At 61.3% G+C, this 23,123-nt stretch overlaps 2 protein-coding genes across 6 annotated transcripts in view; both read right to left on the bottom strand.

Moving 5' to 3' along the window:
* Positions 1 to 8: 8 nt before the first annotated feature.
* On the bottom strand, positions 9 to 22,161 carry KDM6B (lysine demethylase 6B). Of its 5 annotated transcripts, XM_059996452.1 has the most exons (24): positions 22,053 to 22,161; positions 14,901 to 15,018; positions 9,934 to 10,053; positions 9,525 to 9,658; positions 9,291 to 9,432; positions 8,998 to 9,096; positions 8,680 to 8,899; positions 8,479 to 8,571; positions 8,236 to 8,397; positions 7,980 to 8,153; positions 7,552 to 7,890; positions 5,303 to 7,446; positions 5,068 to 5,194; positions 4,835 to 4,940; positions 3,756 to 3,961; positions 3,569 to 3,633; positions 3,415 to 3,486; positions 3,168 to 3,316; positions 2,909 to 3,023; positions 2,632 to 2,819; positions 2,307 to 2,448; positions 1,888 to 2,014; positions 1,579 to 1,749; positions 9 to 1,478 (listed from the first exon to the last, which is right to left on the bottom strand). In XM_059996452.1, the coding sequence occupies exons 5-24, from the start codon at positions 9,425 to 9,427 to the stop codon at positions 1,455 to 1,457; spliced, it is 4,860 nt and encodes a 1,619-aa protein (XP_059852435.1). In that variant the 5' UTR covers positions 9,428 to 9,432; positions 9,525 to 9,658; positions 9,934 to 10,053; positions 14,901 to 15,018; positions 22,053 to 22,161; the 3' UTR covers positions 9 to 1,454. The 5 variants fall into 5 exon arrangements, with proteins under 5 accessions (XP_059852435.1, XP_069396157.1, XP_069396154.1 ...); XM_069540056.1 differs by lacking the exon at positions 9,934 to 10,053; XM_069540053.1 differs by lacking the exon at positions 22,053 to 22,161 and having other exon boundaries at positions 14,901 to 15,131.
* Positions 22,162 to 22,565: 404 nt separating this feature from the next.
* Positions 22,566 to 23,123, bottom strand: part of DNAH2 (dynein axonemal heavy chain 2) — an 86,691-nt gene continuing 86,133 nt past the window's right edge. The window contains exon 85 of the mRNA XM_059996437.1: positions 22,566 to 23,030. Coding sequence (XP_059852420.1) covers positions 22,876 to 23,030 — 155 coding nt within the window. The 3' untranslated portion in view covers positions 22,566 to 22,875. The remainder of the gene's footprint in view (positions 23,031 to 23,123) is intronic.

Genomic DNA, 23,123 nt, shown 5'->3' with positions numbered 1-23,123 from the left:
ATGCGGCTCCGGGATTAGGCACCCCCCATAACGAGGAGCAACCGAGCTCTGGACATTCCACAGGCGCCTCCGGGGAGGGGCTACCCTCCCCATCAATCACGGTCTCGCCGCCCTCTTCCCAGTGTTTTCCCTGCTTACCACCAGCACTTATCGAAAAGAGATTTTTTTTTCTGATTTTATTTTTAATATTAATATTCTCACACAAAAATCACCGAAAATAAGGGTAGGGTTGGGAAGACCCCTCTGCCCCTGGGGCAGAAAGACAGTGCAGTGCGAGGGGGCAGGACTGTAAACCCCCCACCCCTCCGCAGCCCCAGCGTGGAGGAGAAAAAAAAAAAACGACAAAACGAAAATAAAGCCCCAGAGAAACTCATCCCGGGGTGTCCCTGCCCCAGTGAGGCCCTGGCCCTGGGCTGTTTCACGCTTAAAAAGAAAAGGGGGGTGGGTTGTAAGGGGAAGGTCCGTGTTTTTAAAATTGGCCGGGGCTGGGAAGGACGGGGCTCCTTTTCCTCATAGTTCTTTCTTTAAAACTTTAAAAATTTATTTTATTTATTTATTATTTTTTTTTTTACAAAATACCATTTCAGTTCCCACTTCTTCCCCTACAGTACAGGAGTCGCTCACCCTCAGGCGGGGTTGGGGTCGGGTCGGGAGTGGGGGACTGGTCCGAGAAAGTGCAGGACGTAGGGGAGGGGAGCAGGTTTGAGCACCATGAGAACCCGGCTGGAGCCGCGGGCGGGCGGACGGGCGGAGACGGACGGGCCGGGGCCGGACACACACTGGGGCGCAGGGAGGGTCCGGCGGCGGGCGGTCCCTGGAGGGGCGGGCGGGATGGCTTGGGGGTGCGGGAGGTCGGGTTTTCCCAAAAATGAATAAATAGAGGTGAGTGGGACTGTTATAAATTAAAAACCAAAACAAACAAAAAACCCAGAAAATACAAATCATAACCAAGTGAATAAACAAGAGACATGTACAGGGGTCACAGCTAGCACTGGAAGTAAAAAAGGAGGTTCTGGGGGAGGGGTAAAGCCCATACAAAGAATCTCATTAAAAACCTCGGCTGCCGTAACGTCTATGTACATACACGAGCCGCGTGCATCTGCGCCGGGCGGGCGGCTGGCAGGCGTGAGGGAACCCGTATGTGACCCCCGCCGCCGCCGGAGCCTGGTCCTTGTGTCTGTTGCTAGAAAGGCCAAAGTCGGTGAGGGGAGGCGCTGGTGGGCGAGGGGCTACCAGCCCCCTTCCCCGTCTCCCATTTTTTTTCCTTTTTTCCTCATATTTGTTTTTTAAAAAATTCTTTTTCTTAATAAATTAGGTGAGGGGAGCTGCCAATGGGGTGGAAGGGCTGGGCCCGACCCCCTTCCCGGCCAGAGGCGGGACCTAGGTCCAGCCCAGGCGTGTGCTGGTGGCCCCGCGGCGCCCTGCGGGCGGGCAGGCGGGCGGGGCGTCCGGCCTCATCGCGACGTGCTGGCCGGGGCCTGCGGAAGAGAGCAGGCGGAGCTCAGGATGCGCGATCGCCCACCCCCGGCCCGGCCCGCCCCGGCGCCCCCTCGGGTCCCCGCCCCGCCGGGCCCTCACCAGCGTGAAGGCGTCGTAGGCCTGCGCCAGCTCCTCCGTGCGGTACTGCTCCAGCACCACCACGCCCTGCAGGCCTGCGCTGCGGCGCCGCGCACAAGCCTCGCAGTGCACCAGGTACGTGTTACGGCTGCCGTTCTCACTCGTCACGAACAAGATGTTGAACACCTCCACCTGCGGCGGGGAGGAGGCGGCGGTCAAGGGGAGGGAGGGAGGGAGGGAGGGGGGGGAGAAGGAGGGGAGAGAGGGAGGGAGGCCGGAGACGAGCGCCTCCCTCCGAGGAAGCGCGCGAGGGAGAGAGGGCGCACTCACGTCGCACTCGTTGCAGTAGTAGGCGGGCTCGTCCTTGACCCGGCCCTGGTAGGCGATTTTCTTCCCGGCCCGCACCAGGCTCTCCCGCTGCACCTGGCAATGCTTCATGGACTGCAGGAGGCAGAACCTAAGGGCGGGGCGAGGTGGTGAGGCGGGGCGGGGCCTCCCCGCTTCGGGCCGGGTCACAGCCCCCGACACATCCCCGTCACAGTGGAGGTTTTATGTGGTTTTTGTCTACTTGGACCACTGGAAAACAAAGCTCCTCAGGGCAGGGGCCTTGTCACCCGCCCAGCACGGCAGCCCTGCATGGCACGCGGCAAAAGGTGGAGCGGTGGGGGAGGAGGGGTTGGAACAAGGAAGAACAAGGCGGGCCAGGTCGGATGGAGATGGGCTCCCTCCCAAACAGGGCCCTCCCTCACTTGATCATCTTGAACAAGTCGGGGTCGCTGATTTTGACCGTGCGAGCCACGTTCCAGGACACGTGAATCATGGGCACGATGGATTTGACGTTCTTCACCTCGTTCCACTCGTATCGTTCCAGGGCCAGCTGGTACTGATAGGCTGCGGGCCAGAGAGGGTCATGACAGGATTCCCCAACAGCCCGAGACACTTGGGCCCCCGCCCCTTCCCTCACGGCTGGCCTGGCGCCCTCCAAACCCGCCCCCCCCCACGGGGCTCACTCCCCAGGGGCCCCAGCCCCTCACCGCTGAGTGGCTCACCCCACCACCGGCCCCGCCCCCTCACCGGTGAGGGGCCCCACGTTCCAGGCGATGTTGTTGCACCAGCCGGTGGCCTGCACCCAGTGCACGGTCCCCGCATTAATCCACACAAGGTCTCCGGGGCGCTGCACGAAGCGGTACACAGGGATGTTGGAAGCATAGAGGTCATCCAGGATTGGCCACCAGGAACCCGTCAGGTAGTCCACGCCATGCCTGGAGGGTGGCCACAGGGTCAGATGGAAATCTGGGAATCCAGGGACAGGGCGTGGGGGGTCTATCTACCCGAGGAGGGCGGCGCGCACCGGTCGCAGAAAGCGCTGATGGTCTCCCAGTAGTGCTCGTGCACCGCGAACCACTCGCAGTCTCCTGGGCCAATGTTGATGTTGACCGAGCAGAAGTTGTTGTTCTCCTGATGGCCTGAAGGAGGCAACAGAGAACTGCACGGTTGGTCGGAGCCGGGCTTGTCGCGCACTCATTGGCTGACAGAGGAGCGCTGGCGGCAGCCCCGCCCCCCGCGCTCCTAGCGGCACGACGCACTCCGCAGCCCCGTGAAGAGCGCACCTGGCGTTCGGCTGCCTGGGACCTTCATGTACAGCTGCACTGTGTTCATGCCCAGGATGGTGTGGCCCACGTGGCTCAGCATGTTGCCCGTGGAGGTTACCCGCATGAAGGCGGGCAGCTTCAGCAGCTCCTGCAGCTGGGGCTTCCACCTGCCGTGGCGAGGGAGGCAACAGAAGTGAGCAGCTACCCCGACTCTGCTGACCCATCAGCACTCCCGCCCCAGCTTGCTGGCCTCAGCCCCACTGACCGCTTGGCATCGGACAGGTCGATGTTGGTGCCAAACTTGATGATGTGATGGTTCTTCGGATCCGGTGCGCTGCTGCGAGGGCAAAGAGCACAGGTTGGTGGGGAAGCGCAGGGAAAGGAAGGAGTCCTGAAGGGCAGAGGCAAAGCATCCCTACCTAGGAGGGGTTCCCGTGGTGCTGTCCGGCTCCTCGGACTCCTCGTCCTCACTCTCCTTCTCCTCCTGCTTGGTCACAGGGGTAGGCAGGCCTGGGTCAGCGGCCTTCCAGGAGCCCTCCCACCGCAGCTGGGGCTCCAAGTCCCCTGATTCCACACCCCCTACCTCTGCCCGTGCGCGCCTCTCACCTGCAGGGACTCTTGGAAGGATGAGGCCTGGTACTGCGCGTACTTGGCAATGGTGGTGTGGGAACGGGAGCTCTCGCAGGGCCAGATCTGTCGCGTGCCTGTCAGGTCCCAGTTCTCATCTGAGGGCTGCTGCACCTGGGTGCGCACCTCCACCGTGTGCTCACCACTGGCCTCCACCAGCGTCTTGGTGGAGAAGAGGCCCAAGTCTGCAAGGGAGGGCCGAGCAGAGTGTTGGGGCAGGGGCAGAGGGCGGGGAGCGAGGCCCCAACTCACCCTCTCCCTTCTTGCTCCCCAAGACTCTGACGCAGTGGACACAGGCTTCTCAGAGCTCAGCCAAGGAAGAACAGGCGAGAACCCCAGCCCCTCATCAAGCTGGGAGGGTTGGCCCTCCCAGGGCCTGGCCTTTACCTGCATCATAACCAACCTCCTCTCTCCCACTGATGCTCTGAGTCCCAGCCCCTCCCCCAGAGTCCTCAGGTGTCCATGAGGCCACATGTGCAAAGCACCTGGCACACAATAGGTGCTCAATGAATAACAGTTTAAGTTTTCATTGGATCCAATGAAAGATTTCATCAAGTAAAAGCCTAGACCGTGCTTCAGTAACATTGGAGGAAAGGGAGGATATGTGGGTAAGAGAAGGCTACAAGGAAACAGAGGAAACAAGATTAGTTTTTACAGGAAACAGGATTAAGTTTTATAACTCAGTATGGTTTCCTTTTACTTTGGAAGGTGTTTGAAATTGTGCACAATAAAAGGTTGAAAAAGAGAAAGCCCCAAACCATGAGTCTCCTTGGATTTTACACAACCTTAATCACCAAGAAAACCAGAAGTAACTCTAAGCAGATCCCGAGATACATCCCCTTCCCACCTGCCTACTGCTGGGGACAGACAGATGGGGGGAGGAAAGCCTGAGGTCAGCTGACCCATCACTCAGAGCACTCTTCAAATATGGCTTACACGTGACTGAGGAGAGCTCACTACAGCTGTGGCCCTGGGTCTTCCAGAGCGGGGGCTCTCCGAGGGCCCCAAAGCCCCAGATCCTCGCAGCCCTCCCCAGGTCTTTCCACCTCCACACTCACTGAGCCGCAGGGAGCCTGCCAGGCCCCGGATCACGGTGATGGGATTTCGAGGGTCTGTACAGAACTGCAGCAGCACCGGCGAGAAGGCATCCCGTTTACTCTCCAGCTGCGGGACAACCAGGAGACAGGGCTGAGGTCAGAGCCCCGTCCCAGGCTCAGGGCCCCCCAACAGTTCCAACACTGTCCTAGAACCCTCAGGCAGGGGCGGTTCTGAACACGCAGGGCACTCATACATAGATGCTGGGTGTGGGCGGGTTCAGTTTTTCCCGGGGCAGCTTCTCCTCCGAGTTGATCTTCGGTTTCACAGACTGGGCAGGGGAAAGGTAGGACTCTCGAAACTTCCCTTTCACCTTGGCATTCCTGTAGAAGGACAGTGAGATGAGAACAGGAATATCAGAGTGCTGGGGGAAGGGAGTCTCCCGCAGGGCCAGGCCAGCAGCCTCAGCGGTGACAGCCCCCCCCACTCACTTGCTGGCCCTCACGACGTCGGCAGCACAGTGGCTGATGGTGAGGTCTGCCATCCGCAGCCTCCGCTCTTCCACCTCCGAGGCGATGAAGGTCTCCTTGTCACCACTTTCTACTTTGATGAGCCGGATCTTCAGCTCCTTGGGGGGCCCTTCACTAAGTGAGCGCAGCTTCAGCATGTCAGCCCGGCTGACACCCAGTGGCCCCGGAGCTTCCTCCCGAGCCTTCTTCCCAGGGACAGGGGCTGCCGGGGGTGTGGGCTGGACAGAGGGTGCAGGAGCTGGCGGAGGGCCCGGAGCTACGGGCGGCTTGGCCTTGGAGGCCCCGCCCAGATCCGGCCGGGCCTTCTCACGACCCTGGATCTCCTCGCTCTGCAGGTCCAGGTTCCCCAGCACTCGGCGGCTCTTTTCTTTGGGGGCCTTGGCCTTGGCCTTGGCCCTGCCCTCCCGGGGCCGCCGACCCACACTGTCCTTACAGGCCCGCCGGTGCCGCCGGTGCTCCTTCTGCCGCCTCTTGCTGCTCCCTGGTCGTGCTGCGGCCGCCACCCCACCGCTCTCCTCCTTGGCCTGAGCTGGGGGCTGCAGTCGCTCAGTCCCGCTGTCCGCTCGATCTGCCGTGTCCACTGGGTCGGCCGGGTCTGCGGTGCTCCGGCCCACCCGCTCCACAAGGGTCTCACAGGCCCGACTTATCTCTTCTAGCACCTCAGACTCAGAACGAGCAGGGGGCAGCGGCAGGGGTGGGGGCGGGGGTGCGGGGGTCATGGGGCCCGGGGCTGGCTCTTCGCCCGCCCTGCGCTCCCGGGCCCAGGGCCCGCCTGAGGTAGAGAACTGAGATGACGAGGAAGCGGAGGGCTGTGGGGAGCCCTGGGCGCTCGGGGCCGCGGAGGTGGGCGGTGGGGCGGTAGCACCTGAAGAGGAACCGGGGGAATACTGAGTGGTGGGCAAGGGCCCAGGCCGGGTGGGAACAGCTGCTCCAGTCCCCCGGTAACAGTACTTTTGTCCTTCCAGCACGGAAGCCAAGGACTTGAGCAGGTTGGCCGGGCTGGCTGGTGGGGCTCGCGCAGTTGGCGGTGGCTGGGGTGGTGGCGGGAACTTGGCTAGAGGCGGCGGTGGTGGCAGGGCTGGTGGTGGCTTCTTCTCCTCTTCCTGGGTGGCCGGGGTGGTGGCGGCGGTGGCAGCAGTGGTGGCTGGGGCTGTGTCAGTGGGGAATGGAGGCTGCAGAGATGTAAAGGGCTCCTTCAGAGGAGGCGGGGGGACCACGCCTGCCTCGTGTCGTTGCTGCTCCTCCTCCTTGCGAATGGATTCATCCAGCATCTTCATGATGTTGGCCAGCCCATCAGGTAGGATCTTGAATTCAGCTGGCTCCTCAAACTGGTCCTCCAGTGGGGTAGGGGGGAAGTCAAAGAGTCGAGGGCCTCGGGCAGGCAGCTCCCCAACCCTGGGCGGCACGGGCTGGGGGGCTTTATTCAGGGGGCCTGGGGATGGCCCCGGCCCCCCCTCGGGGGTCTTTGGGAAGGAGACCCTGGGCCGAGGGCTCTCCGGGTGCCTGAAGCTTCCTGAGGTATTCTGGTGGCAAGAGGAGGGAGGGGCTGGAGGCAGGGCAAGAGTCAGGGGTGCAAGAGGTGGGTCCTGGGGGCTCAATGTTGGGCTGGGGGGGCGGGGAAGGGGGTCCATACTTCTGGCCAAATAGGAAGGTGTAGGGAAGGACACAGGCCCAGTAGGGCTGCTGCTGTGGCTGCCACTGTTGCTGCTGCTGGTGGTTGGGGGAGCGGGAGGGGTGTGCGAATCCTGAGTGCCCACAGAAAAGCGGGGGGCCGGAGGTCCCAAGAAGCCCTCGCGGTGGGGGAGGGGTGGCGGGGGAGGGCGGGGGCGTCCCTCAGCCCCGAAGAAGAGCTCGTCTAAGATCTCTCCATCCTCACGGGCTGCTCGGCAGGCTGGGCCCTTCAGCCAGGCAGGGGGGGGTGGAGGGCGTAAGAGGCGGGGACAAGGGGGAGGAGGAGGTGAGGAGGGGCCGGGTGGCAGGGACAGGTGGGGAGTGGCAGCGGGAGCCGCCAGGAATGGTTTCCGACTACTGTGTGCTGAGGGCCCAAGGCGGCCTTGGTGAGAGGAGACCTCCAGCGCGGGAGTTTGGTAATGGTCAGCACCGGGCTGCAAGTGTAGGACGGCGGTGGTCAGAGGGCTGCTCCAGCCACCCTAGACCAGCTCCACTCATCCCCCCCACCACTCCGCCCACCACCTGCAGTTGTCACTCACAATGCCTGGGCTCGGCTCCACGCCCCGGAGACCAGGGTTGCTGCTGCTGCTACTGCTGCTGGTGGTGGTGCCGGGGGGGCCAGGGGGCCGGGAAGGGGCGTAAGGCACGCAGGCGGTGGTTGCTGCTGGTGAAACGCTGGAGTCCATCCGCGACCTCTGAACTCTGCTCTCTCTAAGGTCACTTCCAGGGGGACGGGTGGCAGGCGGGCAGCCATGGCTCTCTGCTCCTGGGGGGCGGGGGCCTGGGGGTGCAGCCGGGACCAGCCGGTGGCCGGGGGGGTGCACAGGGTAGGCCGGAGCTGGGTATGGATATGGGTGAGGCAGCGAGTGCCGCTGCTCCTGTGGGCGAGAAAGGAGGACACTGCGTGAGGAACGAAGGACACAGGGGCTGGAGATAAGAGGTGAGGGGGCCACAGAGAGGTGCTCACCTGGCGCTCTGGGGGTGCTGAACCCTTGCGCTCGGGGCCCCATGCATCTCCATGCGGGGTACTCCACAGCCCTGGCTTGGTCAGCTGGAATGGAGGGCTGGTGGCTAGGCCAGGCGGGGGTGGGGCTGGGGGTAATGGTGGCGGAGGCAGCGGCAGCCCTGGGGGAAGGCCAGTCTGGAAGAAAACAGAGTGTGAGAGTCCCACTCCTCGCCCCAGCCTGCCCACTCGCTGCTGGCCCGCCCACATACAATCATACCTGCTCAGAGTTGCAGCCTCTCCTGCGTTTGCCTCCAGGGCTGAGGCCCTCCTCCCCCGAGGGGCCTGAGAGTGCTGCAGGAGGCATAGGCTGCACCACCGGGGGTTCGGCGGCTCGCTTCACCGGGGGACCCCCCCGCTTGGCCCCATAGTTCCGTTTGTGCTGAGGACGGAAACAGAGAGAATGGCACCGGTGCAGACCTGGCCCGGCCCTCCTCCCTAGCCCGCCCAGTCCCAGCCTCACCTCAAGGTGCAACAAGTTCCACACTTGCTCCAGGGGAGGCAGAACCTTGGGTCGGTGCTGGCAGGAGGCGGCATGAAAGTTCCAAAGCTGGGCCTGAGGAGGTGGGGGAAGAGTGCAGAGCACAGGGCAGAGGCAGACGTAAGACGAGGGCACTGAGTCAGAACGCACAATCCTAGCCCCCTGTGTCCTGCCTCATCCCACCTGCTGTAGTCGGCCGACGCGGGGCCCCAGCTCAGCCAAGCTTCCTCCGTATCGAAGGGCGCTGTGGTAGCAGCGTACAGCCTCCTCACTGTCGTGCTCTGACTCGTACAGCTGCCCAAGCTGCTCCCACAGCCCCGGCTGGGCCGGCTCCCGGAGCAATGCCTGCACACAGCCATGCAGGGATTCCAGCTTCCCATGGAGGGGTCTTGGGGTGGGTGTCCTACAGAGCAGAAGGGGGGGGAGGTGGCAAGGCTTGGCGAACTCTTTTAAGGCCCCAGCCTTACCTCCCATCCCCAGCACCTTTCAATCCTCACTCACCCTGGAGCATAATACGGTTTGTTGGGGTGGCCAGAGCTACTGCCGTGTGAAGGAGGTAGGGGAGCAGGGAGTGGGGGCTGCCCGATGCTGGCAGAGCACCTGGAGAGAGAAGGGCTCTGTTAATGTACAGCAAGCTGGAAGTCTTGTCCCTACCTAGGAAGGAGGGGACTGAGGAAACAAGAGAAAGCAGCTGAGGACTGCACTGAGGCCCACGGGATGGCAGAAATGAGAGACTGAGGAGCAGAGATGGGAAGAGGAGTGCCTGGAGGCAGAGAGACAGACCAAGTTCTCACCTGCCTCCAGGCAGCCATGCGCTCCGAGGAGGGGGATGGGGCGGGCAGGAGCTCCAGGCCCCAGCACAGCTCAAGCCCCCAAGGGCAAAGGCTTCCCGTGCAGCGCGGGCCCCTGCAGGGTCCACTGCCCGATGCATCCAGCCTGTGTCAAGGAGAAGAGATTATGATCCTACTGGGAACAGAGACTGAGCTGTCAGGGTACACACAGCCGACGCGGCCCCAGTCTTCCCTTACCAGGTCAGCAGTGGCCCCAGAGATCGGGCACGGCCCCCTGCCCCAGCTCCTTGGGGCGATGGTCCGGCTCCAGCCGCTCTGACAGGAGTGCCCACTGCCCCCAGATGGTCGCCCAGGGCCTTTCACAGCCAATTCTACGGAGAGGAGGGGGAAAGGAGTAAGGTGAGCGGGCCAGCACACAGTCGGGGCCGCAGGCTAGGCTGGGCTGGGCTGGGCTGGCCTGGCTGTGGCGCCCACAGGTCTGTGATCTGCGCAAGGCTGGCTATCCCTGAGGAGCGGCCCACCCGGCCTAAGGAGCCTCAGGGGAGTGGGGGCAGCGGGAGGGCCAGTCGGTGCGATGGGGTGGCTGCGCTGCTAGGCTTCCAGCAGGGAGCCCCGCGGGCCGAGCTGCAGCGCTGCGGCCGCTTACCCGGCCTCCGTGGGAGCTTTCTCTCCCGGCGTCGGCGAGCTCCGGAGACCTGACCAATCACAGGACTTCCTCTCTCCCCAGAAAACCAATCATCACCCGTGTCTCCGCCTCAGTAACAGCCTGGCCGGGACCAATAGGAGCGAGGTTAGCCCGGCCGCTGCCGGGGGAGGAGGGGCGGCGGAGCCGGTCAGACAGGCTCTGCCCGGGGTGACCCCGACGTGACCCCGCGGCTCCCACCTAGGGTCTCCATCTCCAAGCTGACACTAGGCCGGTCGAGGCAAGCGGAGCCTGAAACCCGTGCGGGTGAAGGCGGCGGGTCGCACGTTCGGGCCGACCTGGGGCATGGAGCTACCCGCAAGTCCCACGCGCCCACAGAGCCACCGGTGGTCCGCGCTAGACCGCCCGAAACGCCCCCTACCCCGCCGCCTAACACCGACGGACAGCAGACGGATGCACAACGCCGACACAGGTGGCGCTCCCCCTCCTCACTTCACCTCGCCCAGTGCCTGACCTCCCCACCCCCTAGGAACTGTTTAGGGCTGGCCACTCACGGCGACTTCTAAGGCACCCAAACCTGCCCGCGCCGCGATCTGAGCGCTCCACCCACCACGCCTGACCCCCATCCCAAACCATGGTCAAGCCCCCAGTTTCATACCCAGTTCCTTCAGCTCCTCCACTTCCCCTGGTTCTGTAGGCCTTCAATACCAACCGACCCCCAAAACCAAAACCGTCCTCTAATCCCCCAACTTCTGAGAAGTCGCGCACAGCGGTCCCGAGTGGCCCCTCTCGCGTGGCTCCCGTATCCTCTATGCCCTTCCCCGCCGGGGCCACGCGGCTCCCCACGGCCCACGTGGCCCCCGCCCCCCAAGGGAGGGGGGATTTCGGGGGTTGCCCGTGACGTGGCTACTTGCGCAGCGGAAGCGGCGTGTGTAAGAGTACGGGGGGGGGGTCCTTCGGGAGGGAGGAAGGAGGGAGGAAGGAGGAGGGCGGGGCCCGCCCGGCGGTGACATCACCCTTGTCCCACTCTCACCGCCCACTCCCTTAAAGAACCCAGAACCCGTTTCACTTCCTCCTTCACCCCCCCCAACCCCTTCCCGTCGGTGCTGGCTCGACCCACGACGGGAGCAGCGCTCCCCTTCCTGGGCACCTTCCCTTTAGCCCCAGTTCTTCCTTCTCGCCTCTCTGAGCCCAGGATCTCGGTCCCCGCGCGTCCTGCTCGCCTACCCCGCGTCCCCGCAGGTAGGAAGCCGGCTCCGCTCCCGGGATCGGTCCATTGAGAGTCTAGAGTACAAAGAGCTGCGAGAGGCGAGTGTAGAGTACAAAGCGGCGGGGGCGGGGCCAGCGCTCCAGCTGGAGCTAGCGCCGGGCAGGAAGCCGGGGGAGAACGCGCGACGAGGGGCTGGGGGCGGCTGGAAAGTTCGCCTTCGCCGAGAGAAGTCTGAGCTGTGGGGAAATTTCCACCCAGCCCACAAGGGCATTCGGGTTTCTGGTGAAAACAGTCCTCGATCTGCAGGGCAAGGTCGTCTGTTTGCACGCAAGCGCTTGGACCCTACAGGTCCCGGCGTGCCACTCCCCGGCGAGCCCTAGTAGGCGCTTGGGCTCTGCGGACCCTCTCCGCGGTTCACGCGGAGTTTCGGTCAGAACTCTCTCTCCTCACCATACAGCCTTTATGTCAGTTACCGAGCCCTGGGCCAAGCACAGCGCTTAACTGCGGTCAAGCATAGCCCTGGCCGGCTGCCCCCACCTAAGTCCCGGGACCCATGGACCAGACATGGGAAAACGGGGAACCCGGGGTCCAGACATCAGAGGAACAGATCCCCGATTGGGAAGTGGTGCCGAGGGCGCTGCCAGTTACCAGGAAATGCAGCTTCCCCTTCTGCGATGATGACACTTCCCCTCTACCACTTCCCCTTTCCCACGGGGAACTGACTCAGCTTTCCCTAAAACAGCGAGTCCCGTCGGCCAGCCCCTTTCCACCTCTATCCACAAACCCCTACGCCGGTACTCGGAATACAGCAGCCCTCACTTGAGAACAAAAACTTCCTGTACACTAAACACACACTCACTCTCGCCAACCACCTCGGATCCTTGTCCCCACCAGGGACCCAGGCGCCTGACTTCCCATCCGCCTCCTGTACAAAGCCCTCCCTCGGGGTCTGATTCAGGCTTGGGGTGGGGGAGCATGAGTCACCCAGAAAACCTTCCCCTATTCCCACTGACTCAGCCCCCGCCTCCCTGAACACACACAGACACACACAGTCAGAGGCAGACACAACTCAGCCCACACACCGCTCCCCACCGGTCCCGCGGAATTTCCCCTCTCGTCTTCCCCCATGACGGCCCCTCCCCGCGCCGGGCAGCCCCGACGCCGCGGTCACACCTGTTCCCCAGGCGCCAGCAGCCGGCTCGCGGTCCACTCTCACCTCCACTCTCGCTTTGGGGCAGGAATAGCCCTCCCCGATTCTTGGCGTCCGTACTAACCCAGGGGAGGGGACAATCACCGGCAGGCACAAAGACAGACACCCAGAGACTCCTCAAAGACAGATGAGAGGTAGACGCACACGGCCAAAGAGGACGGTATACTTCTGGGGCAGGCATTCCAGCCTCTCCAGTCGGACCCACAGTACTGGGAGTCAGCCGCTCAGAAAGGGTTAATTCTTCTCCTGCCGAGGCCACGCCCTCTCCATCCGGGCACTCCCGGCTAAGCCCAGCTCCGCCCCCTCCATCCGGGCTCTGGACTCGGGGACTTTAACCGGCCCCCTCCCCCTAGCGCCCCGAGAGGGACCCACTCTATCAAACACACCCACTTAACTCTCTCTGGGCTCCAGGCCGGAGGAGCCCCTCCGCACACCGCTCCCGCCGCGCGGGATGAGGGTCCAGACGTGAGCACGCAGATTCACGTGCCGGCCAAAGACAAGACCCCGCAATTAGGGTATTACCGAGCAGGGAGTTAGCAGGCACGCGGCACGCGCGAGGAGGTGGGGCCGGCCCGGAACCCCGCCGCGTCCCGCTCCCTGTCAGGCTCCGTTCTGCCTGGTGGAAGCGAGGGGTTACAGCTCGCTTCTTACCTGGGGGAGGGGGAGGCGTAGGGGAGGGCCGCCGGCTGGGGCTCCGCTCTGACTCAGCCACCCCGGGCAGGCCGCCCGCTCGGGATTCCCTTCCCCAGCCTTCCCTCGCTGCTGGCCCCTCCCCGCCCCCCACCGAGAAGTGACAGTGCCGGCCCTGGCCCGCTATGTGTCACTGCGAGCCTTGTGTCTGCCTCTGACTGGACCGCTGTGTTCACCAGTCTCTCTGACAAGGTCGGCTGTGTATGAGTCCCGGTGTCTGTCTCCGTGTGCACCTGCATATCTGCTCATCTTGTCTCCATCAGTGCCTGTGTCTGATGCGTTCCTGTCATTATGCCTGTCTACACGACTCCGAGGGGCTGTCTCTGTCTGTGTGTCTGCCTGGCTCCTGTCTCGGTCTTTTGTCTGGGACTGCCTCTGCATCACTTGCCGTGATCACGTGTGTCTCTCTGCACATGCCCTTCTGTGTTTGCCTTCATGTTCCTGAACAGAGTCAGGGAAACACTGGAGCAGGCTGACCCGGCAGACTCCTCGCCCCACTCCCCTGAATCCTGATGTCTTACTGGATCAGTGATCCTTCTGTTTGAGTCAAGCATTTGGAGGTCTGGGTGCCTTCATTTAAGTTCTGTCCTATTCCTCAGCATCCTCACTTATCCTCACAGCTCCCTGTGGCTCCCATTGTGATGGTAATTGCTAGCATTTAGTGAATACTTATAACATGCCAGGTACTGTGTTAAGCACTTTATATACATTTTAAAAAACTCCTCTCCAGAACCTGACCTAGTACTACCCCATTTTACAGATGAGGTAATTGAGGCTCAGAGAGGTTATATAACTCTGTCAAGGTCATTCCACAAGAGAGAGTAAGAGCTAGGCTTCTTTCCAGAGCCTTATTCTTACCACTCTTCTATAATGCCTCTGTACTATTCTCTGTTGGTTTTATCCTCACAGGACATTTCCTAGGTCAGCCTGCCCCTCAGCTCTCCCCCACAGTACCATCCCAAATGTCTTATGTCTCTAGAGAAGGTGTAGGTAGGAGGCTGTGCAGCATTTCTCAGAAGCCATTGGTTTCTTGGCCCTGAAGCTCATTCAGTTAACACATTCATTCAACGCAATTCCACTGAGGCACCCCATTGTGCAAAACATATCGCCAAATAGTGAGAGATACATAGAAGAAAACAGTCCCACTCAAAACTTAGTGAGAAGTGGAGAAGAGCAACACACACTCAGAGAACTTAAGTCTCTGGCTTAGGTACCCTCTTTTCTCCTACAGAAGAATGGGGGATGGGATGGAGCAGGGCCTTAGGCAGAGAAGTGGCAGAAAGAGAGAGGGAAGCACAAGAGGAGTAAGATTTAGGATGTATGGGGCAAATGCTGTGGTGCAGTAGGGAGAGGGAGGAACCGAAGGGATCTGGAAGGGTGGGAATGCCAAGACTGCCATGGCAACGGCAGGTTTTTGTGACAATGGCCTCCAGTATCTCTCCAAATCAGTTCCCGATCACCCTCCATAAGCCAGGCTGTTCAACAACTATTACAGGGGCAAAGCCCTCCTCATTCCAAAAAAAAATCTTATCTCTACTTTCTGGCCTGCAAACTCCAGGTTAATTCAATTTAGTAACTGAGTTGTAGCACTGGTGGGGAGGGGGAAGGGGGGGTGATTTTTTGGTGGTAGTTGAGAGGCTGGTGAAGTACAGGGATGAACCATTCATAGGCAACAGAGGGGAGCTCCATAAATGAGGAAGACTGAACCACTCAATCACCTCATGGTGGGGGGGATGCTCAGAGTTGGACTGGACCATTCTGAGGAGTGGGCATGATCTAGATCACATCAATCCTTCTTGCATATGGCGCAAAGCTGGACTGTTGCGGGGAGGCGCTGCATTGCTCAGGGGCAGGACTTACCAGATGGGAGTTTGGTGTGCCCTGTCTCATTGGAAGCAGCGCCCCAGCAGTAGGGTGCAGCAGACCACAGTGGGTGGGGTGGGTGGTACTACGGGGCTGGCATGGTGCCTGGGGGAACCTAAAAGAAAAAAGCCAGTTAGAGGTGGGATCTCCCAAGCTGGAGAATTTTCCTATGCCCCCTGTCCCCTTATTGAGGAGAAACCTGGCTCTGGTGGTCAGATGGGATGAGAGAATCTGTTTCCATGGCAACCAGAAAAAGCCAACCCAAGAGTGGTCCTCCAGCCTTCCCCTTTAGGAAGCAGCCTGGACCAGGGAGTGAGGGGAGCATGCTACAGCATCTGCGTTAAGTCCACAGTGGACACCCAACCCATGATCCCTCTTCTGACTGGACCCTCCTGCTGAGAGTCCTTGGCCCCAGGGTAGCCCTAACTGCCTCTGACATCTGCACCCAGGTCAGCTTCAGTCCTGGCCTCAGGCTCACAGAAACTCTTCCTTCAGTTCTGCCTCCTCCCTAACCTTATCAAGACACCAGACAACCCCACCTTCTGGACTCTGCCCCCTCTCCTTCCCTCAGGCTGGTGCAGGCAGGTCTTGGTGAGCAGCACAGGTGGCCAGACTAGATGAATGGGCCCAGCAGGGAGGAGTCTTCCTCCTCAGCAAGGACTGTGACTCTGGGCCTGGGTCTGGAAGTGGCCTCTGCTGCAAGCCTCCCTTCCATCAACCCATCAAGGCCATATCCTGTTTCTCCATCACCTCCTTCCTCTATGTGGCCCAATTAGGTGATAGAGGCCCACTCCCTCCCCTCCTAACTTTCAGAGACAAGAAGTTAGGTGTCTAGGTCCAGGGCCAAGAATCTGGTGTCCATCCAGGGGTCAGACCTAAGTCTGCCTCACCTCAAACTCACTCCTCAGGGACCTATGTTTTCTGCCCTCTTAGCCATAGTTCTCTGCCCTTAAGCACCCAGACACTTGGGCTCCCAGTCTAGCCTCTCCGCTCCCTGTCCTTCCAGCCCCCATCCTTCCCCCTGCCCCAGAGGCTCAGGCCTCCAGCCCCCAGCCTCCATGATGCAATGTGCTGCAAGCTGCCTCAGCTGCTGATGACACTGCCCCCAGGGGAGGTGCTATTTCTGACCCATGCAAGGCCCCTCACCTGGCCAGGGTAGTGGTCAGCTGCAGGCTAGGGAGGCCAGGCAGGCAAGGTCCTTCTGCTGGAGAAGGGAGCTTGAGGCTGGAACCCTCCAGGACAGGGACACTCAGAATGTGAGACCAGAGAGTGAGTGAGTAAGAGAGAGAGAGAGAGAAAAACAGAGAGAAACAGAGAGAGAGGGAGAGAGAGAGAGAGAGGGAAACAGAGAGAGAGAAAGAGAAAGAGAGAGAGAAAGAGAGAGAAAGAGAGAGAGAGAAACAGAGAGAGAGAGAGAGAGAGAAAGAGAGAGAGAGAGAGAGAGTGTGTGTGTGTGTGTGTTAGTCTGTAGCATTTGTATTTGTGGTTGTGTTGGGGAAGAAGGGGATGCTGGGGAGGGGCCTTAGGACAGACCAAGAGGAGAAGTGAGGGGCAGCCAAGGGGGTCAGCCAAGGGGGTCAGCGGGGTGTGTATGCGGTGTCTGGACACCAGAGTGGGGGAGGGGCCAACAGCCATTTAAAGGGCCAGCCCCAGAGCTTTAATCCCTCACCAGCCCTGGCCCCAAGCCGGAGGCTGTAATTCATCTGTCCAACAGCTGGGGTGGGTGTGTGTGTTGGGGGGGGGGGCATGTGGACGGGAAGGGGGAGCTGGGGGAGGGGCTGGGGCTTTCTTGTGCACAGAGCCAAACAACAAAAGGGGAAGCTGAAGGGCCAGCTCCAGTGTGCCCAGGACAGGCTGCTGACGTGCAGACCTGCCGGTGGCCCCCACCTGGTGGCCGACAGACTCCGTAGTTTAGACTCAAGGATTCTTGGCCAAGGAGTCCATGAACCCAAAGGTGGGGCCCTGGAGAAGGCCCAGGTTGAGTGCCCCCCAGGCAAGCTGTCACCCCTCCGTGCAGGTCCCATCCGCAGCACTGTCCCAGACCTGGCAGGCCCCGAAACAGATTCAGCCTCAAATGCCCTGCTCGCCAGCCAAGCCTCCCCAGACAAGGCCTGCCGGCTCCCCCCTCCCGCTGGCGCAGGGTGGCAGCGGCCACACCGAGGCTGTCCCTTTAAATCATTACCACCCCTGATTGTGTGGACGAACAGAGGGCCCTGCCCCCCAGGCAGAGGCTTGCCACCTACCCCCACGAGTCCCCAGAAATGTGAGGGCCATTTAAAGGGACAACAGAGAGGCAGCCGGGTCTCTAACCGTCCCCGCCCCCACCCCAAACACACTCACAGACCCTTTCGCCCGCGACACATAGCCCCTTGCCCCTCCAGAGGGCCCCCCAAATTCCGGTTCTCTCCCCACCCCTAGAGACTGCTAGAAGGAGAAAGGGGCCAGAGTTGGGGGGCGGGGAACTGGGGAAACGAGAAAAGGACAGGGACTCCCTCCTTCCTCAGAGCCCCAGGGGACAGGTCGGAAGGAAAGCAAAGCCTGGAGAAGCAGCGAGACAGAGCCCCGAAAGGTGCCGCGGGCAGACCTGGGGCGCACAGGCTGTCGGTCGAGGGGAAGGGAGTTGGGCTGCACGAGACAGCGGCGCGGCCAGCGGGCGACTAGCCCAAGTGGGGAGATGGAACAAGGAGGGCCGGGGGCAAAGAGGCAAGACCGGGGGAAACGGGGAGACGGAACCGGGGAAAGGGGTCATCTGGGAGGGTGTGGAGGAAAACCCGAGAGGGGAGGGCGAGCCAGGCCGGGGTTACCTGCTGGGTGTCTGTCCCCCGGCGGTGCCCCCGGAGTCCGGGTAGGGAGGGGGGGGAGCAGCGGGGGGGGGGGGAGTGGGGGCTGGGGGGGCGGGGGAGACGGTCCCTCCTCTGCCTCCTGGGCCTGCCCCGGCGCTTGCAGCCTCTGCCTCCCTCCCTCCTCCTCCCCGTCCCTGAGTCCCGGAGTCAAACAAAGAACTGTAGCAGGCTCTCCCCAACCCCCTCCCTCCCCCCTCCTCCTCCTCCTCCTCCTCCTCCTCCTCCTCCTCCTCCTCCTCCTCCTCCTCCTCCACCTCCTCCTCCTCCTCCTCCTCTTCCACCTCCTCCTCCTCCTCCTCCTCCTCCTCCTCCTCCTCCTCCTCCTCCCCCCCTCCCTCCCTCCCTCCCCACCAGCAGGCTCCCTCCTCCTCCCTTCCGGTCTCTTCCTTTAACTACCCGCCCCCCCCCAGCCCCCAGCACTAGTCTCTCTACCCACCCACCCGAACCTTTTACACACCCCTCAGCCAGCCCTGTCCCCGCAAAGGAAACTGTGGAGTCCCTCTGTAAAACTGAAAGGCTCCAAAGAGCATGGGAGGGGATTGGGGTCTTGCTCAAAAATCAAGAACCACAATACAATTATTTTATTTTCACAGCCAGAGGAACAGTCTTAGCTGTTTCTTCTGCAAGAAGGGGGAAAAAATAATCGCAAAGAAAGCAATACAAATCTGACTAAAGCCCTCATCAAATAAAGTGCACAATGCAGTGGAAGCTAATCCCCAGCCCCCCCCCCCCACCCTACCAAATTAGCACAAACTCTCCACTCCTCCCTGGAGAACTCCTAAGGTCTTGGCCAGTTTGAAGCAGGCCTACCAACCATAATAATAAAAATAATAACAGCGTTTAACAATAATAAGCATTTCATAACAAGCATTCATTCAGTGTTCATTCTGTGCCAGGCACTGTGCTAAGTGCTTTGCATAAATTATCTCATTTTTTTCCCTATCAACTGCCTAGAAGGTAGGTATTAATATTTCAATTTTCCAGATTAAGAATATGAGGCACGGGGAGGTTGTGACCTTTCCAAGTGTCTACAGCCACTAAGTGGCAGAGCTGGGAATGGAATCCAGGTCTGATCTGACAGCCCAAGCCCTAAGGTACACAAAAAGAGAAACCAATTTTTTGCAATACGATAACCAATACCATGACTTAATAGAGAAGGGCAGCCATAGCTATCAACTGAGTCCCCTTCCTTCAAGAGACAGAGATCCACCCACCTACACAGAATAAAGGCCCTGACTTTTCAGTCTAATACAGTTTCTTGACCCTTTTCCTCACTGTTGGGACTGGGGGTGGGGTGCCATTGATTAAGGTCAGGGCTGAGCTGGTATCCAGCAGTATACCACACAGCAGTATACCACAGTTTGCCTCCTGGGAGGTAGCTATCTGGCAACCACTCCTACTTCAACTCAATATGGGGGCAGGGGCGGGGGCAATGAGACACTTGGTAATGCAGCAGGTGGGAAAGTAAAAAGACTGCTGGGAGGCTCTTTCCAGGAGGGACGGGGGTCTTGCAGGAAAAGCTCTTCTGTGCCAGTCTAGGGAAAAGTGACCCAGGCTTCGCTTCGCCCAGCGAAGGGGCAAAGTCCACCACACCACACCCGTGCCCCTCCCCCTCACAAGACTCCAGGCCAGGGTTTCCCACCTGCAGGACGCTAAGGCCAAGGGAAGGGAGAGGGAAAAAAGATGGCACGGGGTTGCAGCTGGACTCGGGGCGGGGGGTGTGGTAGGGGGAGGGGGCCGGAATGGAAAGGGCACGTGCACTGGTGACATCATCCCAGGCCACCTTTAACACAGACCTTTGACCCCGAGGGGCGGAGAGGAGCCTCAGGCTAAGCTTCCTGGGAAATATCCTTAAGAATTCTGGGAACCCAAAAAGGAGAGGAAGGAAGGAACCCAGGCGTCCCGCCCTTATCTTCTGCCCCCAACGCGGCTCCAATCCCTTGGACTCGGGCCTCTCGGCTCCTCCTCTCCGCCTCCAGCCCTGACCTCCCAACCCACATTTCTGACGGAGTCCCGACACGCCTCTCAGAGATACTGTGCCTTCTCTCTCCTGGGCGAGATCTCGGGTGGGGCGCGGGAGGTGGGGGGCGGGGGCACCAGGTCCCGCGGGGCTCCGTCTCCCATCAGCGGGATCCCCCGTGCCCCAGCCGGCCGCCAGCCGGAATCTGTCTGGGTCCCAACTCTCCTGCCCCTCCCCGCGCTGTTCCAGGGCGGAGTCTGTGGAGTTGAAATCAGGACACGGCAAGAGGAAGAGTTATATAACTGGGAGAAGACGAGAAGGACGAGTGAAGATCGGGAGAGGCAGCCCGAAAGGAGCCGAGGGAGGTGCAAAGAGCACCAGGGCGAGGGGGGGAAGAAACGTTAGGGATGAGAAGGGTTTTGGTGCACATCAAAGGGGAGGAATTCACGCGAAGACGGGTTGTGATGGTCCGGGAAAAGTCACCTGGCCCGTCCGGGGCTTCCCCGCAGCGCCCTCCCCAGCCACCAAGAGCAGCTGAGCCCGAGCGAGTGAAGCCTCGGGAAGGGGTGCTGATACCCGTTCCGTTCGTCTTGGAGAGGAAACCTTAGCCAGAGCTCGGTAAGGCAGCGGCGGAGCATATGGGGCCGGAAACCACAGCTCCGCCCAGCCCACCTGGGAGAGTGGGGCGCCAGCTGGTGGTTGGTGGGGAACAGGTAGCTGGCTCCTCCCACGCCAGGCTGGGCAGTAACGGCTTGAGACCCAGAGAAAGGCTAACGGACCCTTACGTCTGGTTTCCCCCGGGGCTGAGGAGTGAGTGCAGCCCAGTACTAATTTGCGAACAGAGTCTCTAGATGGGGGTAACTGGGGGAAACGGCAAGCGCTGACTTGCCGCGCAGGCGCGGGGGGGGTTACTCGGGCTCGTGCGGCGCGGGGAGGGGGAGTGGGCGCGAGCGTGTGGGAGTGCACGTGCGGGTCCCGGGCAGTTACCCCCTCCCAGCCTCCACCTCTTCCCCTCCCCTTTCCCTCTTCCTGTCGCTCTACGATGCCTTCTCCACATTGGCTGCCAAGGCGCTGATGTCAGAGGCAGCCGCTGGAGCGGATTGGGCGGACGCGAGAGTTAGGGAATCCAGCTCCTGAGTCTAGCTCTCCAGTTACTCTGGCAACAGGGCAAGCAACCCCCGGGAGGGAAGGGGAGCAGAGCTCAGCGCCGCGCCTGGGTCCCGCCTCCCTCCGGACCAACGCCGAGTCCGTTTCTGTGGCAGCGCAGCTCGCTCGCTGCTCCCCTGCTTCCTCCTAGGGATCTCCCTGTCTCGAGAACCAGGCGACCTGCCCTCGACCTTCGCCGCAGTCTCCCAGCCCCCCACTCTGCCAACTCCCATCCTAAATCAGCCACAAGCCGCGGCAGACAGGAAGCGAATCTGCGTTGCTCAGCAACCTGCCCGCGTGCCCCCTCCCCACTATTTACCCCAGCTCCGGGAGGCGGAGTCCCTACCCCCTCCCCCGCCCATGCCCTTTGCCCTCCCGACCACAATTTCCTGTGAGGGGGACCGAGATGACAGGAAGTCAAACAAGCACCTCAGCCCACCTTTCCCTCTGGCCGGGGCGGGGGGCTTCGGCTGCTTTCACGGCCACATCCCCCACCCTGGCCCCTGAGGCGCGCTGTGCGTCTCGCTCTCGCCATCTCGCGGCTACGTCGCGAAGGTTCAGCGGAGAAGGTCCCGAGAAGGGCGAGAAGCTAGGAACGGGAGGTGTCAGAGTGGGGGCTGGACCGGGGATGAGGAGACTATCGGGGTGAGGCCGAGTGCAGGGAGGTGACGTGTGGTGGAGGGGATGGGGGCGAAGGCTACCGCTGGGAAGCTGTCGGGGCTCCCAGTGTGAGGGTCAGAGCTGAGGCTACATACCTCACCCGTGGGAAGAGCCAGAGGGAGACTTGGCGCGGCCCGGGACCTGAGACACAACCCTGACTACACCCGCCCTCAAGAGGCCATCGCACTGACCTAACTGCAAACCCTGATCTTTGGTCCTGCCCTTCGGTTAGGGACCGCCGCGCCCCGCCCCCGCCCTAGGGTCGGGAAGGGGAATCCCAGCCCAAGAGGAACAGGGAGTCCTTTCAGGCCCCGGTCGACATCCGGAACCCAGGACATCTGCCGCCCAGCTCTTCCCTCACCCCCGCCCTGCTCTTTTCTAGGGGACCCAGATGTCCTACGCCCAGTCTTCTTCCCAGTGCCTTCCTTTCCAGAGACCCGAACGTCCATCCCCAGCTCTACCCTTCCTGCGACTCAGGCGTCCCGCCCCACTGCGCGGAGATGGTTTCCCTTTCCAGACGCCTTCGCGGCTCCCCGTTACCTGGTTCTGGGGTGTCCCAGGTGTTCAGGTTCCCCAAGGTCACCCAGGGGGTCGAGCGGCCCCCCCCTCTCCCAGGCCGGGGCTGGGGGGGCCGCTCCGCCCCGTGGCGCAGTTGGATTTTCCAACACAAACACCGCCCCCCTACCCCCCTCCCGCGCCCCAGCCCCGCCCCCTTCTCATGGTCCCGCCCCTGCCCGCGCCTAAGTCCCTCTCTCAGGCTCCGCCCCGCTTTCTGCCGGTCCTGCTCGCCTCAGCACAGGTGCCGAATAGCATGCCGAATGCGGGGTACAGGGTTCAGGGTGCAAGGAACGGGGGTCCAGCACCGATCCCTGCCTGACAAACCCCGATTCCGTTTGGATCACGCGCCCTTCCAAAGTAAGCCCCGCCCCACTCGCTCAAGTCCTGCCCAGCGATTTAGCCACATCTTCTTTAGGCCCCACGGCCCTGCCCATTCGTTCAAGGCCACGCCTCCCCTCCCTCTCAAGACCTCCCACTTCCCTTGCTCCTTTCCCGGTCCAGTAGCTACTCATAGGAACTCTCATTCTCCGTAAGGCCTGGGCTTCCTCCTTCCCCAAACCCCCAGCATCCCATTGAGAGACTTAATTAAGGCTTGTGGTTGTGGGTGTTTTAATGCACTGAGCTCCAATACAATTCTCCCACCTTTATGGCTAGCACAACCAGATATTACCAGGGCCCCCTCAGACGACAAATTCAACCAAGGTCAAGGCCAGAGTGAGGTCCAGCGTCTGTCCGAGGTGCATTATCAGCCTTGGCTCTTAGAGTCCTCGACCCTCCCTCAAGCGGTGAAGAAGGGGAGGTCTTCTCAGTTATCCAGGCTCATGAGTAGAGCAGTGCCCCTCTTGATCCAATGATCAGATGTCATGGTCCCAGAGCGGAGGTCGATGCCAATGACAAACGATGCGCGCTCTGAGCTGCCTGCCCGGTTGGGATAGTAATAGCAGGGACAGGAGTACATGCCTTCGGGGAAGGAGAGGAGAAAGAGTCAGACCCTGGAGCCCCTGGCAGAGCAGGGCAGGAGCAAGTGTGGGGGAGGGGTGGGGCAGAGACTGG

This window comes from Delphinus delphis, chromosome 19 (genome assembly GCF_949987515.2).
Source record: "Delphinus delphis chromosome 19, mDelDel1.2, whole genome shotgun sequence".
In the NCBI taxonomy this organism is placed as follows: Eukaryota; Metazoa; Chordata; class Mammalia; order Artiodactyla; family Delphinidae; genus Delphinus; species Delphinus delphis.
Note: the sequence above shows the minus strand (reverse complement) of the source record. Positions and strands in the feature narration are given on the sequence as shown.

What these genes read in the sequence shown, in the direction of transcription:
- KDM6B (XM_059996452.1), bottom strand. Translation starts at nt 9,427, where the DNA reads ATGCATCGGGCAGTGGACCCTGCAGGGGCCCGCGCTGCACGGGAAGCC. An exon ending in TGGAGCCGAGCCCAGGCATT is followed by an intron (nt 7,447 to 7,551) that starts GTGAGTGACAAC and finishes CTACACTTGCAG; the next exon opens with CCCGGTGCTGACCATTACCA. An exon ending in GGCAGGCTCCCTGCGGCTCA is followed by an intron (nt 3,962 to 4,834) that starts GTGAGTGTGGAG and finishes CCTCCCTTGCAG; the next exon opens with ACTTGGGCCTCTTCTCCACC.